Source organism: Pristiophorus japonicus, chromosome 6, assembly GCF_044704955.1.
Source record: "Pristiophorus japonicus isolate sPriJap1 chromosome 6, sPriJap1.hap1, whole genome shotgun sequence".
Classification (NCBI taxonomy): Eukaryota; Metazoa; Chordata; class Chondrichthyes; family Pristiophoridae; genus Pristiophorus; species Pristiophorus japonicus.
The window spans coordinates 56624773-56637408 of NC_091982.1; the positions used below are offsets into that span (position 1 = coordinate 56624773).

The 12636-nt window shown below is 44.7% G+C and overlaps 1 protein-coding gene across 1 annotated transcript in view; it reads right to left on the reverse strand.

The window, feature by feature from the left end:
* aff2 (AF4/FMR2 family, member 2) overlaps positions 1-12636 on the reverse strand; it is a 569269-nt gene that overhangs the window by 200035 nt on the left and 356598 nt on the right. The window contains exons 6-7 of the mRNA XM_070882879.1: positions 8508-8544; positions 8207-8258 (exon numbers count right to left, since the gene is read on the reverse strand). Coding sequence (XP_070738980.1) covers positions 8207-8258; positions 8508-8544 — 89 coding nt within the window. The remainder of the gene's footprint in view (positions 1-8206; positions 8259-8507; positions 8545-12636) is intronic.

Sequence of the window (12636 nt, forward strand, 5' to 3'; positions counted from 1 at the left end):
CCAGCGACGATGAAGGAACGGCCGATATATCTCCCAGTCAGGGTGGTGTGTGACTTAGAGGGAAAAGCAAGTAGTTACCATGAGAATGAAGTGGGGTATGAGCATTTAACTTAAACTCCGTGTGTACCGAAAATTACTTTAAGTAGATGAATACATAAAAGACAATAAAAGTGTTCAAGGCATAGGACATCATTTCTAGAGTGAGTGGGCCGTAGGAATATCTCGATGGAAATTTTGAGTTTTTACGGTTTATTTAGTATATTGTTCCAGTATCTTGGAATCTACAATGGACATGCCCACTGCATTTTATTACATCTTAACAAGGAAAGCACTTTTGCTCAATGTTACTGAAAACTATCCCGATTTACCATCTTTGGGAATGAATTCCTGGGATCAGAAAACACATCATTCATTCCTAGGATCAAATAGTGTGCTTGATCAGTAAATACATTGATGATTCCTGGATCAGAAACTGTGCTGTTGATTCCTGGGATCTGCAAATGACTGTTTAATAATATAGGGCTGATCCTATGACTGACTCTCCTATTGAGTGAAGCCTCACACTAGCAGTGCATTATTACTGAATTCACCCTCCTATGTTACAACAGTGCCTACACTTCAAAAGGACTTTATTGGCTGTAAAGCGCTTTGGGATGTCCCAAGGCCAAAAAAGGCGCTATATGAATGCAGGATCTTTCTATTCACATGCGGTGAATCCCAATGGACGCCTCGTGGACCCATTTCCATAGCGTCATGGCACTAGTACTTTTCATGTCTGAAATAGTAAGGGAGCCATAAGTGGATGGATGCACCTAGATTTCTCTCCAGAAACCCATGCTGCAATGGAAAAGCAGCTCAATATAGCGTCATAGAATCACAGAATAGTAGAGAACAGACGGCCATTCGGCCCATCGAGTCTGCGCTGGATCTTTCGAAGAGCAATCCAGTTAGTCCTACTCCCCCGCTCTTTCCCCAAATCACTTCAATTTTTTCGCCTTCAAGTATTTATCCGATTCCCTGTCGAAGGCTACAATTGAAACTATATCCACCACCTGATCAGGTAGTGCATTCCAAATCCTAACCACTCGTTGCGTAAAAAAGCTTTCCCTCATGTCGCCTCTGGTTCTTTTGCCAATCACCTTAAATCTGTGCCCTTTGGTTATCAATCCTTCTGCCATCGGAAACTGTTTCTCTTTATTTACTCAATCTAAACCCTTCGGGATTTTAAACACCTCTATCAAATCTCCTCTTAGCCTTCTCTGCTCTAAGGAACAACAACACCATGCTTCTCCAGTCTATCCACGTAGTTGTAATCCCTCATCCCTGGAACCATTCTAGTAAAAATCGTTTCCGTACCCGCTCCAAAGCCTTGATGTCCTTCCTAAAGTGTGGTGCCCAGAACTGGACACAGTAATCCAGCTGGTGTGAGTAAGATATTGCAGAGTGTCTATTGACATCACTGTTTTTTCAATGAGTTGCAGGTGGGCGGGACTTATGGAAGGACTCACAGCAAACAGAATCTATTTACAGAGTCTATTTAAACAGTGCACTACAGCAGATCCTCCAAATCCCCTGGGAGAACAGACGCACCAACATTAGTGTCCTCGACCAGGCCAACATCCCCAGCATTGAAGCACTGACCACACTTGATCAGCTTCGCTGGGCGGGCCACATTGTCCACATGCCAGACATGAGACTCCTAAAGCAAGCGCTCTACTCGGAACTCCTTCAAGGCCAACGAGCCAAAGGTGGGCAGCAGAAACGTTACAAGGACACCCTCAAAGCCTCCTTGATAAAGTGCAACATCCCCACCGACACCTGGGAGTCCCTGGCCAAAGACCGCCCTAAGTGGAGGAAGTGCATCCGGGAGGGCGCTGAGCACCTCAAGTCTCATCGCCGAGAGCATGCAGAAATCAAGCGCATGCAGTGGAAAGAGCGTGCCGCAAACCAGTCCCACCCACCCCTTCCCTCAACGACTATCTGTCCCACCTGTGACAGGGACTGTGGTTCCCATATTGGACTGTTCAGCCACCTAAGGACTCATGTTAAGAACGGAAGCAAGTCTTCCTCGATTCCGAGGGATGCCTATGATGATGGCAGTCTACTTACAGAGTCTATTTAAACAGAGTCTCTACAAACTACAGCAAACAGAACACCTGATGGAAATTGCAGCAAAGTCTCTCGATAAAAGCAGGGTAATTTGTCCCGCACAATGCAGTGAGTGTAGGATAGTTACACAACACAAATTATCGGCATAAAATCAATCCCAGTCACTTACAGTGGTGTGGTCTCCAGGCGCGATTGACGGTGGTGGGGGAATTACCCAATCATCTCCATTCCAGTGGCATAACACGATACGCTGCCAAAATATTGCTGTTAACAATCCCGGCACTGTCAGGTCCCAGTGTAATTAGAATAACACTGGTGGTGGCAGATGGAATAAGTCTGCCAGGAATTTTTAGAAGCTTTGTTCTGAATGGTCTCAATAGCCAATACAGATCTTCATTTAAAAAAAATTCTCATTATCAAAGCCATTCAAATCAAAGTTTATTGTTACAGTCTCTCGCGCTCTATTCACTGTCGTCAGAGCTATTCTGGGCTCAGATTAGTTTATAAAAAGACAAGTAATCATGTGTGTAGTGATTCTGTTTGAAAAAAGAAATTACTGATTACACTCTGGTTTTCATGCTAATGTTGTACTTAATGTTCTATTTAATGTTTGATTCCATCACAACTACAAAGTGAAAACTGCATTGGCATCTCAGAGCTGACAAGTCATGCTCTAACCTGCAACAGCAACTGGCATCTGCATAGCGCCTTTCTCCCAGAACAAAATCCCAAGGCATAATCAGACAAAAATGGATGCTGAGCCAAAGGAGGCGATATTGGGAGGACTTGGTCACAGAGGTGGGTTTTAAGCAGGCACTTAAAATAGGAGAGGGAGGCGGAGAGGGTTCAGGGAGGGAATTTCAGAGCTTGGGTCTAGATGGCTGAAGGCACGGCCCCGCCAATGTTGGGGCGTATGGGCAGGGGGTGTTTGCGGGTGGGGGGGTACACAAGAGGCCAGTGCCTGAGAAACAGTGCCTTCAGGGGGAGATGCAGGTCTAGGGGAGGTTACAGAGATAAAGGAGGGTGCGAGGTCACAAAGAGATTTTTAAGGATGAGAATTTTAAATCGGAGGCACAGTGGGACCCGGGAGCCAATGTAGGACAGCGGGGAAAGGGGTAAGGGGTGAGCGGGACCTGGTGCGAGACTGGAGATGACAGAGGCATGGACAAGGGACTCAGTGGCAGAAGTTCTGGAGCAGATATGCTGGAACGTTGGACGGAGCCAATAATCGAGCGATTTCGACAACGGGCGGCTGATCTGCAATGCCAGTTTGAAGCCCGGGCCGCAAGTTGAAAATCCACCCCATATAATCTCTGTTAAAGAAAGACTTTCAAGTTTCTACATTATAACAGGGATTACACTCCAAAAGTACTTCATTGGCTGTAAAGCAATTTGAGACATCTGGTGGTTGTGAAAGGTGCTATATAAATGCAAGTCTTTCTTTATGTGGGAAATACAGCAGCCAATTTGTGCATAGCCAACTCTCACAAACAGCAATGTGATCATGACCAATTAATCTGTTTTTTTGTTATGTTAATTGAGGGTTAAATATTGGGCATGTCATTAGTGATAACTCTCCTGCTCTTCTTCAAAATGATGCCATGGGATCTTTTACAGCTACCTGAGGATGGCTTAACCTCTCACCTGAACGACGGCACCTCCAACAGTGCAGCACTCCCTCCGCACTGCATTGGGAGTGTCAGCCTATATTTTTGTGCTCAAGTCTCTGGAGTGGAACTTGAACTCATAACCTTCTGACTTTTTGAGGTAAGAGTGCTACGCACTGAGCCACTGGGGTTTGGCACATCAGTTGTTTTAATGAGTGCATGACACTGATTACACTGCTGACTTTGTATTATTAACAATGCACAATTATTTTCCAAGACTCCAGTGTGACGTCTCCTGATTAAACTATATTGATGCAAAACATCAGCACTCTGGAGCCTGGTTGTACATCAGCTTTGTACTCGATACATCTATAAAATAACGACATGTACTGAAACATCATGGAAATGGATTTAGTGTACCTCTTTCCACTTCCTGTCGCTCAGGTTTAATTTGCTGGAGCTTGTTCTAATTCCAGCGGATCAACATCAGTTGTTGATATAAATTGGGTTAAGTTAAGAACACAATAACATCAGAAATAGGAGCAGGAGTCGGCCATACAGCCCCTTGAGCCTGCTCCACCATTCAATACGATCATGGCTGATCTTCTACCTCAACTCCACTTTCCTGCCCGATCCCCTTATCCCTTGATTCTCCTAGTGTCCAAAAATCTACCTATCTCATTATTGAATATACTCAACACCTCAGCATCCACAGCCCTGTGGGGCAGGGAATTCCAAAGATTCACAGCCCTTTGAGTGAAGAAATTCCTCCTCATCTCAGTCTTAAATGGCCAACCCCTTATGCCCAGACTGTGACTCTGTGTTCTAGACTTCCAACCAGGGGAAACAATCTCTCACCATCTACCCTGTCAAGCCACTTAAGAATTTTATATATATTTATAAATTGGTTGGATTAGTTGGTGTTTATTGGGGTGTCAGCTCTTTCACCTCTGAGTCAGAAGGTTGTGGGTTCAAGACCCATTCCAGAGAATTAAGCACAAAATCTAGGCTGACGCTCCAATCAGCACTGATGGAGTGCTGCATGGTTGAAGGTGCCGTCGTTCATCCTGTCTGCTCTCTTTGGTGGACAAAGAAGAGCAGGGGAGCTCTTCTTGGTGACCTGGCCATTATTTATCCCTCAACCAACATCAGTGAAGAAAAAAAAAGATTATCTGGTCATTATCACATTGTTTTTTTGTGGGAGCTTGCTGTGCGCACATTGGCTATCACATTACAACAGCGACTACACTTCAAAAGTACATTATTAGCTGAAAAGCGCTCGGAGGTTGTGAAAGGCGCTATAGAAATGCAAGTCTTTCTTTCTCAATAATTAGCCGATCTTTTGTACAATGTAAATCTTTTGTTCTTTTCTTTTTCATGAACATAATGTAACATTGAAAATGGTGGCTGCAGCAAATAGATGTACAAGTAATAAAAATATAGTGAGCATTACTGTGTATTAAATTTACTCAATATACCACTGATACTCCGACGACCAGTGTACCAGAGCAGCTTCACAAAGGCTTTTGCCGATGTGCCAACATAAGTTCCAGATATTTTTTCCACGTTTGGCAAAAATTCCCCACATAGCAATTTGAGGAAAAGATGTAGAAAGTTATTGGGAAAAAAAAGGCCACATTTTTTCCAAATCTGCTATTCCTGTGTGAAAAAAAAAAGAAAAGAACAAAAAGGAAAGGACTTGCATTTATCTGGCACCTTTATCAACCTGCGGACGATAATTTTCCGGCCGTTGAATCGACAGATGGAAAGTCAGGCCCTGCGATTTCTGGCCTGGTGCCCCCGGTGGGTGAGGCTCCTCGTCAGGAACACTCCCCACCGGGAATCGGCCCTACAGCGGGATGGTCAGGAAGAGTGGCCTTGACGTGAAATGGTGGGACACGAAGACGTTCATCTGAAATTATATAGAAACTATTCCTGCATCACAACGGTGCGGCAGCCCCAGCCTGCAAGGACCATCAGCAGGTCAGGGCCTTCAAAGGAGCAGACCACTTCTGTACCGCTTCAAAGGAGCATACGGCTGTGAAGTGGGCGACTGGATTGGGCGTCACCAAGGTCCAGGTCGGTGATTGGAGCGTGGGCAGGTACAGCAGGAGCGGTGAGGTCGGGGCGCAGGAGCGGTGAGTGATCATGGAGGGACGTGATCGGGGCCCAGGAGAGGCTTGAGTTCGGGGACCAGAAGAGGCGAGGGTCCAGGGGCAGCACGGGCCTGCCCACACTGCGATATGTGTGCGCACTAGGTCCGTGCAGCAGAGCTGGTCTCCAGTCGTCCTGGTTAATCCTTGCCACTGGACCAAGACCGAGCTCTGTCAAGCCCGTGTGGTGGCTGGTGTGCAACAGCCACCACACGTTAAAAAAATCCACGCACAGGCATCTTCCACCCTTCAATATGTAGTTCGGGACCTGAAATATTAGGTCCTTCATTGAAACACCTGTGAACCCATCCCTTTCTGGTGTGGAAGCAAGTCATCCTAGATACAAGGGACTGCCTATGATGATGACACTTCAAAAGTACTTCATTTGCTGGAAAGCGCTTTGAGGCGCCTTGAGGTCATGAAAGGCGCTATAGAAATGCAAGTTCTTTCTTTTATTTTTTCTGGTGGAGGGTGGTGGCAGGGGGGAGTGAGTCCAGAACAAGAGGGCATAACCTTAAAATTAGAGCCAGGCTGTTCAGGGGGTGATGTCAGGAAGCACTTCTTCACACAAAGGGTGGTGGGAATCTGCAACTCTCTCCCAAAAAGCTGTTGAGGCTGGGGGTCAATTGAAAATTTCAAAACTGAGATTGCTAGATTTTTGTTATGTAAGGGTAATTAAGGAATAGGGAACCAAGGCAGATGGATGGAGTTAAGATACAGATCAGCCATGGTCTCACTAAATGGTGGAATAGGCTTGAGGGGCTGAATGGCCTCCTCCTGTTCCTATGTTCTACTTATTCCAAAAGTACTTCATTGGCTGTAAAGCACTTAGAGACTTCCAGTGGTCATGAAAGGCGCTATAGAAATGCTCGTCTTGCTTTCTATTCTGGGTTGTGTTTAGGACACTAATTTGGACCTGTTTAAACTAGGTGACAATAGGCAGGGTGCAAGAGATTCTGGATGAATTTCTGCATTCAAAGGATAGAATAGCAGGATGGTAAACAATTGGGGGTGACCTTCAGATTGCCAACCAGCAGATTGGAATGCTTTGCTCACTTGCAAAGAAAGGTTCATGGTGCCAACTTCTATTTGTCTATCTGAGGTGATTTTGATAATGACAAGTAACTGTTTAGTTTGAAGTTAAAGCACCTTAGCATTGATATGTAAACTTCGCACTTGTGTGAAAGACTTCGTTGTTTAATCCAATTAATGCAATAGCTCATGAATAATTCGAACCTTCATGTTCATCCCATGATCGCACCTCACTTCATTTTCATGTCTATTTATCTCATTACTATGCATCCCGCTTCCTTTTTAAGCAACTTTAATTGCTTCCTTTTCAATATCATTTTCATTTTCAGCTTGCACTATTTGTGTGTGTGTGTGTTTGAAGCTGCTTAACACCGTAACTCAAAAGGAGCTCAAAAGAGGACTTTAAGATTATGAAAGGGTTTGATAGGGTAGACGTAGAGAAGGTGTTTCCACTTGTGGGGGCGGGGGGGGTGAGGCGGGAACCAGAATTAGGGGCCATAAATATAAGATAGTCACTTATAAATCCAATAGGGATTTCCAGAGAAGCTTCTTTACCCAGAGAGCGATTCGAATGCACGCGGAAGCCAAGCACAAACAGCGGAAGAAGTGTGCGACAATTCAAGCACCCCACCCACCCGGCCCTCCAACCACCTGTGACAGAGACTGTAGGTCCCACATTGGTCTCATCAGTCACCTTAGTACTTATTTTAGTGTGGAAGCAAGTCATCCTCGACTTCGGGGGTCTGCCTAAGAAGAAGAGAAGAGAATGTGGAACTCGTTACCACAGGGAGTAGTTGAGGCGAATAGCATGGACACATTTAAGGGGAAACTGGATAAACACATGCGGGAGAAAAGAATAGAGTGCTATGTTGATGGGGTGAGATGAAGAGGGGTGGGAGGAGGCTTGTGTGGAGCATAAACACCGGCACTGTGCTGTAAAAACGTTGTAATACTTTGATTTGTGGCTTGTAGCTTGGGCATCCGGACAGCAGGATTGAGAACATAATAACATAAGTAATAGGAGCAGGAATAAGCCATACGGCCCCTCGAGCCTGCTCCACCATTTAATACGATCATGGCTGATCCGATCATGGGGTCAGGTCCGCTTCCCCGCCCGCTCCCCAAAACCCCTTATTCCCTGCGATGGTCTTACCAAATTGAGAACAATAAACTGATTTCTTCAACAGGACCATAAGCCCTAGTCAATCTTTGATACCTCTCTGATGTACTGACGAGACCAGCTTCATTTCCCAGCATAGAGAGAGAGTGTGAGTTTTTGTTAAAGTTCAAACCAATGGTACTCACGATTTCTGTGGTGCTGACTTGGTTGGAGGTTTTCCTTGAACATCACAACGCTCTGAAAAGAAGCATGCATTTGGAGTGTCAAGTCTTTGTATTTTTTCCTCACCCAGAACCTATCTACAGCTGTTGCCGCTCCCATTGAAATTCTACTATTAACGTGCCACAACGCATAATACTTGATCATCGGGAAATGATTCTTCCATCTTCTATCTGTCGGCACCATGTAATTAACATTCCAATATTAACTTTAATTACAGACAGCGCACTAAATTGCCTTTAAAGACAAGAGTAGAAGGTAACCTACTTTGCCCATTGTACCCGGAGGTGAGATGCTGCGAGTCCTACAAAAAGAGAACATGAGACACATCAGAGCACGTTTGCTAACCGCACAATGCAAGCCAAGAGAGGTATGAATTTATTCATTAAGCTGCAACACGTAGCCATTGCAGAAATTAATGGTTGATAATACAAGAGTAATTAAGCCCCACACAATAGCACTGTTTCGCCGTGTTTGTGTCAGCTAATTACCTGGTCGAGTTAGAACTAAACCCAATTCTAACAGGATGAATATCAGATCAGGATGACAGTACTGCTGATGAAAGAATATCACATTTTGTGTCATCCTAACAATATCTCTTTGAAATGTTCAGTGCATTGCCTCTTTCTATAAAGGGCAGGCATCATATGCATTATGCAGGGAATTTCCAAGTTCCTTTTTATTGCGAGAAATGGAGGTCTCATTTATCCTGAAACTGGCTGCAAAAAATAGCCAAATTATGCTTAGCAACACAGCATTGGCTTAAATCATTGGCTGAGTCCATGGGCGGATTCCATGCCAGTAACAATTCGGGCACATGCCAGCATGATATGACAAAGGGCCCTGTACTTAAGACAATTCTCGGCCTGCAATCTGCTGTACGCTGTGAACACTGCTCCTACTACCGCTTGAACACATGTAGATCTCTGTGTGCTGCTGTTAAAAGAATAAAAGATTATGTTCCTGGAACTGCCCAACCGGGGGGGGGGGAGGATGACGATATTGTTGGCCTGAGCCACTGATTGGCTGAGCCCAAATCCACGGCCATCAGGTTTCAGTACCAGCAAGACAAAACCTGATGGCCCGGAAATGGCGATCAGCGTCGAAGCAAAGCTATTTTGCCGCTGGCCCCCGGAGTAAGCCCCGCACAAAGATCTCGAGCTCTCGGTGTTGAGAAGTTCGGCTTTTCCCGACGTGTCATTCAAATCAACGGAGTATAGTGGGGATCCCCCAGTGCGAGCCGCTGCATCGTCAACACGCTGCCTGAGCTGCCAATCAAAGGGCAGAATTCTCACACTGAGTAAGCTCTTAAAATTTTCACGTTTTAAAAATGTTTGAGAGAACAAAACAAAGACTGGGGCTCTCACATGGGGCAAACCTGAAATAACGATGAACAAACTTTAAAAAATAAATATATATATTTTACATTTCTTTTAAAAATTTATTTTTTTATTAAAATGAGTAAGTTTCACACTGCACAAAATTAAATTCGCTTCACAGGCCCTTAACCTTTGTTGAGCAGTCAATACGGTGTTAAAACCCCAGTTATACCTAATCCTTTTGGGTCTAACTTTTAGTGGGGAATTTAACAACGTAATTACAGCAGAAGAGCCAAAGTTTTCGACAGTTTCCCTATCTTGGAGGATTTCACTGAACGCCGGCTCTGTGGGGAGGAGGGAGGGTGAGGTTCGGGGTTGGGGGGGTGGGGGGGAGAGGCACACAGCGCAACCTGTGGAGGAGCAATGAATGACAGACCGCAACTTCTGGATTTCCGCACAGATGCCGAAGTTACGGTCAGTTTCAAAGACGGAATGGTAGTGAACGATGCTAGTTCACCGTCATCCCGACCACAAATTCCGGTACTGGAGTACACAGTGACTTAAGAGGTGGAATTTTGAAATATAGAAATAAAGATATGTTTATATTGCACCTTATGACATCTCAGAAACATCTCGGCCGTGAGGTATCAGCTTTAGCTCAGTGGGTAGCACTACCACCTCACAGTAAATGCAGGACTTAAGAACAAAATCTAGGCTGACACTCCAGTGCAGTGCTGGCTTTAGGATGAGACCTTAAAACAAGGACCCGCCTGCTCTCTCAGGTGGATGTAAAAGATCCCATGGCACTATTTCAAAGAGCTGGTGCGTTTTCCCTGGTGTCCTGGCCAATATTTATCCCTCAACCAACATCACTAAAAAGATTATCTGGTCATTATCTCATTGCAGTTTGTGGGAGCTTGCTGTGCGCTAATTGGCTATCGTATTGCCCACATTACAACAGTGACTACATTTCAAAAGTACTGTACTTAATTAGCTGTAAAGTGCTTTGGGACATCCTGAAGTCATGAAAGATGCTATATAAATGCAAATCTTCCTTTTTTTTAGTCGCACAGCATTCCTTATACAATGATTTTTTTAAAAATTCATTTTCGGGATGTGGACGTAACTGGCAAGGCCGGCATTTATTGCCCATCCCTAACTGCACACGGGAACGTGATCGTGAGTCGCCTTCTTGAACCCGCTGCGGCCTGTGTGGTATCTGGCGGTACAGTGACTGTTGTTATTTAGGTATCACCAGCCAAGATATCACAAACTGCGATGAGATAGGAATATAGGAACAGGAGTGGGCCATTCAGCCCCTCATTCAATTCGATCATGGCTGATCGGCGCGAACACTTAATTTTCCCGCCTCTGCTCCATATCCCTTGATACCCTTACCTAACAAAAAATTGATCGATCTCAGGCTTGATAGCTCCAATTAACGCCCAGCATCCACAGCTTTTTGGTGGAGGGAGTTCCAAATTTCTACCACGCTTTGTGTGAAAAAAGTGACTTCTGATTTTGATCATGAATAGTCCACCTCTTGTTCTTGATTCGCCCACCAGAGGAAAGAAATAATTTCTCCATATCTGCTCTATCAAATCCATTTAACATTTTTAACAACTCAATCAGATCACCCCTCAATCTCCTACGCTTAAGGGAATACAAGACAACTTTATGCAATCTGTACTCATAATTTAACCCTCCAAGCCCCGGTATCATTCCGCGATTAAGAGTTAATCTGCTTTGAAAGGAGTTGACCGAGGTATGTTGACGAGGACTCAAGGAGAACTCCCTACTCTGCTTTGGAGAATCCTTGACATCAACGTGAACAGGCAGACAGGCCCTCTGACAATGCAGCACTCAGCACTGCAGTCACGGTTAATGGTAATGTCAATCAGTCCTACTTCAGATAAGACATGATTCAGTTGCTTGTTGAAAAGATTCTATCTGTACACAGTTTCAACTTCAGAAGAATTCTTCAAACTAGTCAGTGGGACAATTTAGTTTCTCCTTGGTTTCTCAACTCAACTTTACCAAATTCATGCCAGTTAGTGGGGGCATAGTTTCAGAATAAGGGGTCGCCCATTTAGAACTAAGATGAGGAGAAATTTCTTCTCTCAGGGGGTCGTAAATCTGGGGAATTCTCTACCCCAGAGAGCTGTGGAGGCTGGGTCACTGAATATATTTAAGGCAGAGATAGACAGATTTTTGAGTGATAAGGGAGTGAAGGGTTATGGGGAGCGGGCAGGGAAGTGGAGCTGAGCCCAAGAACAGATCAGCCATGATCTTATTGAATGGCGGAGCAGGCTCGAGGGGGCCAGGTGGCCTACTCCTGCTCCTATTTCTTATGTTCTTATGTAGTGGAGTGATACACATTGACTAAGACTGTCCGCCTAGATCACGTGCTCATCTTCTGGAACAAAAAAAACTTATATTTATATAGCGCCATTAAGGTGCTTCACAGGAGCGTTATCAGACAACATTTGACACAGAGTCTAAAGCTTCGCCAAAGAGGTAGATTTTAAGGAGTTTCTTAAAGCAGGTGAGAGAAGTATTATAAAAAGGATATCGAGGCACTGGAGAGGGAGCAGAGAAGATTTACAAGGACAATACCAGAAATGCGAGGGTATACGTATCAGGAAAGGATGAACGGACTGGGTCTCCTTTCTCTAGAAAAAAGGAGGCTGAGGAGTGACCAAATAGAGGTCTTTAAAATTATGAAAGGTTTTGAGGGAGTGGATACAGAGAGAGTGTTTCCACTTATGGGGAAGAGCATAACTAGAGGCCATCAATATAAGATAGTCATCAAGAAATCCAATAGGGAATTCAGAAGAAACTTCTTTACCCAAAGAGTGGTGAGAATGTGGAACTCGCTACCACAGGGAGTGGTTGAAGCGAATAGTATCGATGCATTTAAGGAGCGGCTGGACAAGCATATGAGGGAGAAGGGAATAGAGGGTTATGTTGATAGATATAGATGAGAAAAGACAGGAGGAGGCTCAAGTGGAGTATAAACTGGAGCATAAAGTGGAGCATGGACTGGTTGGGCCAAATGGCCTGTTCCGTATATCTAT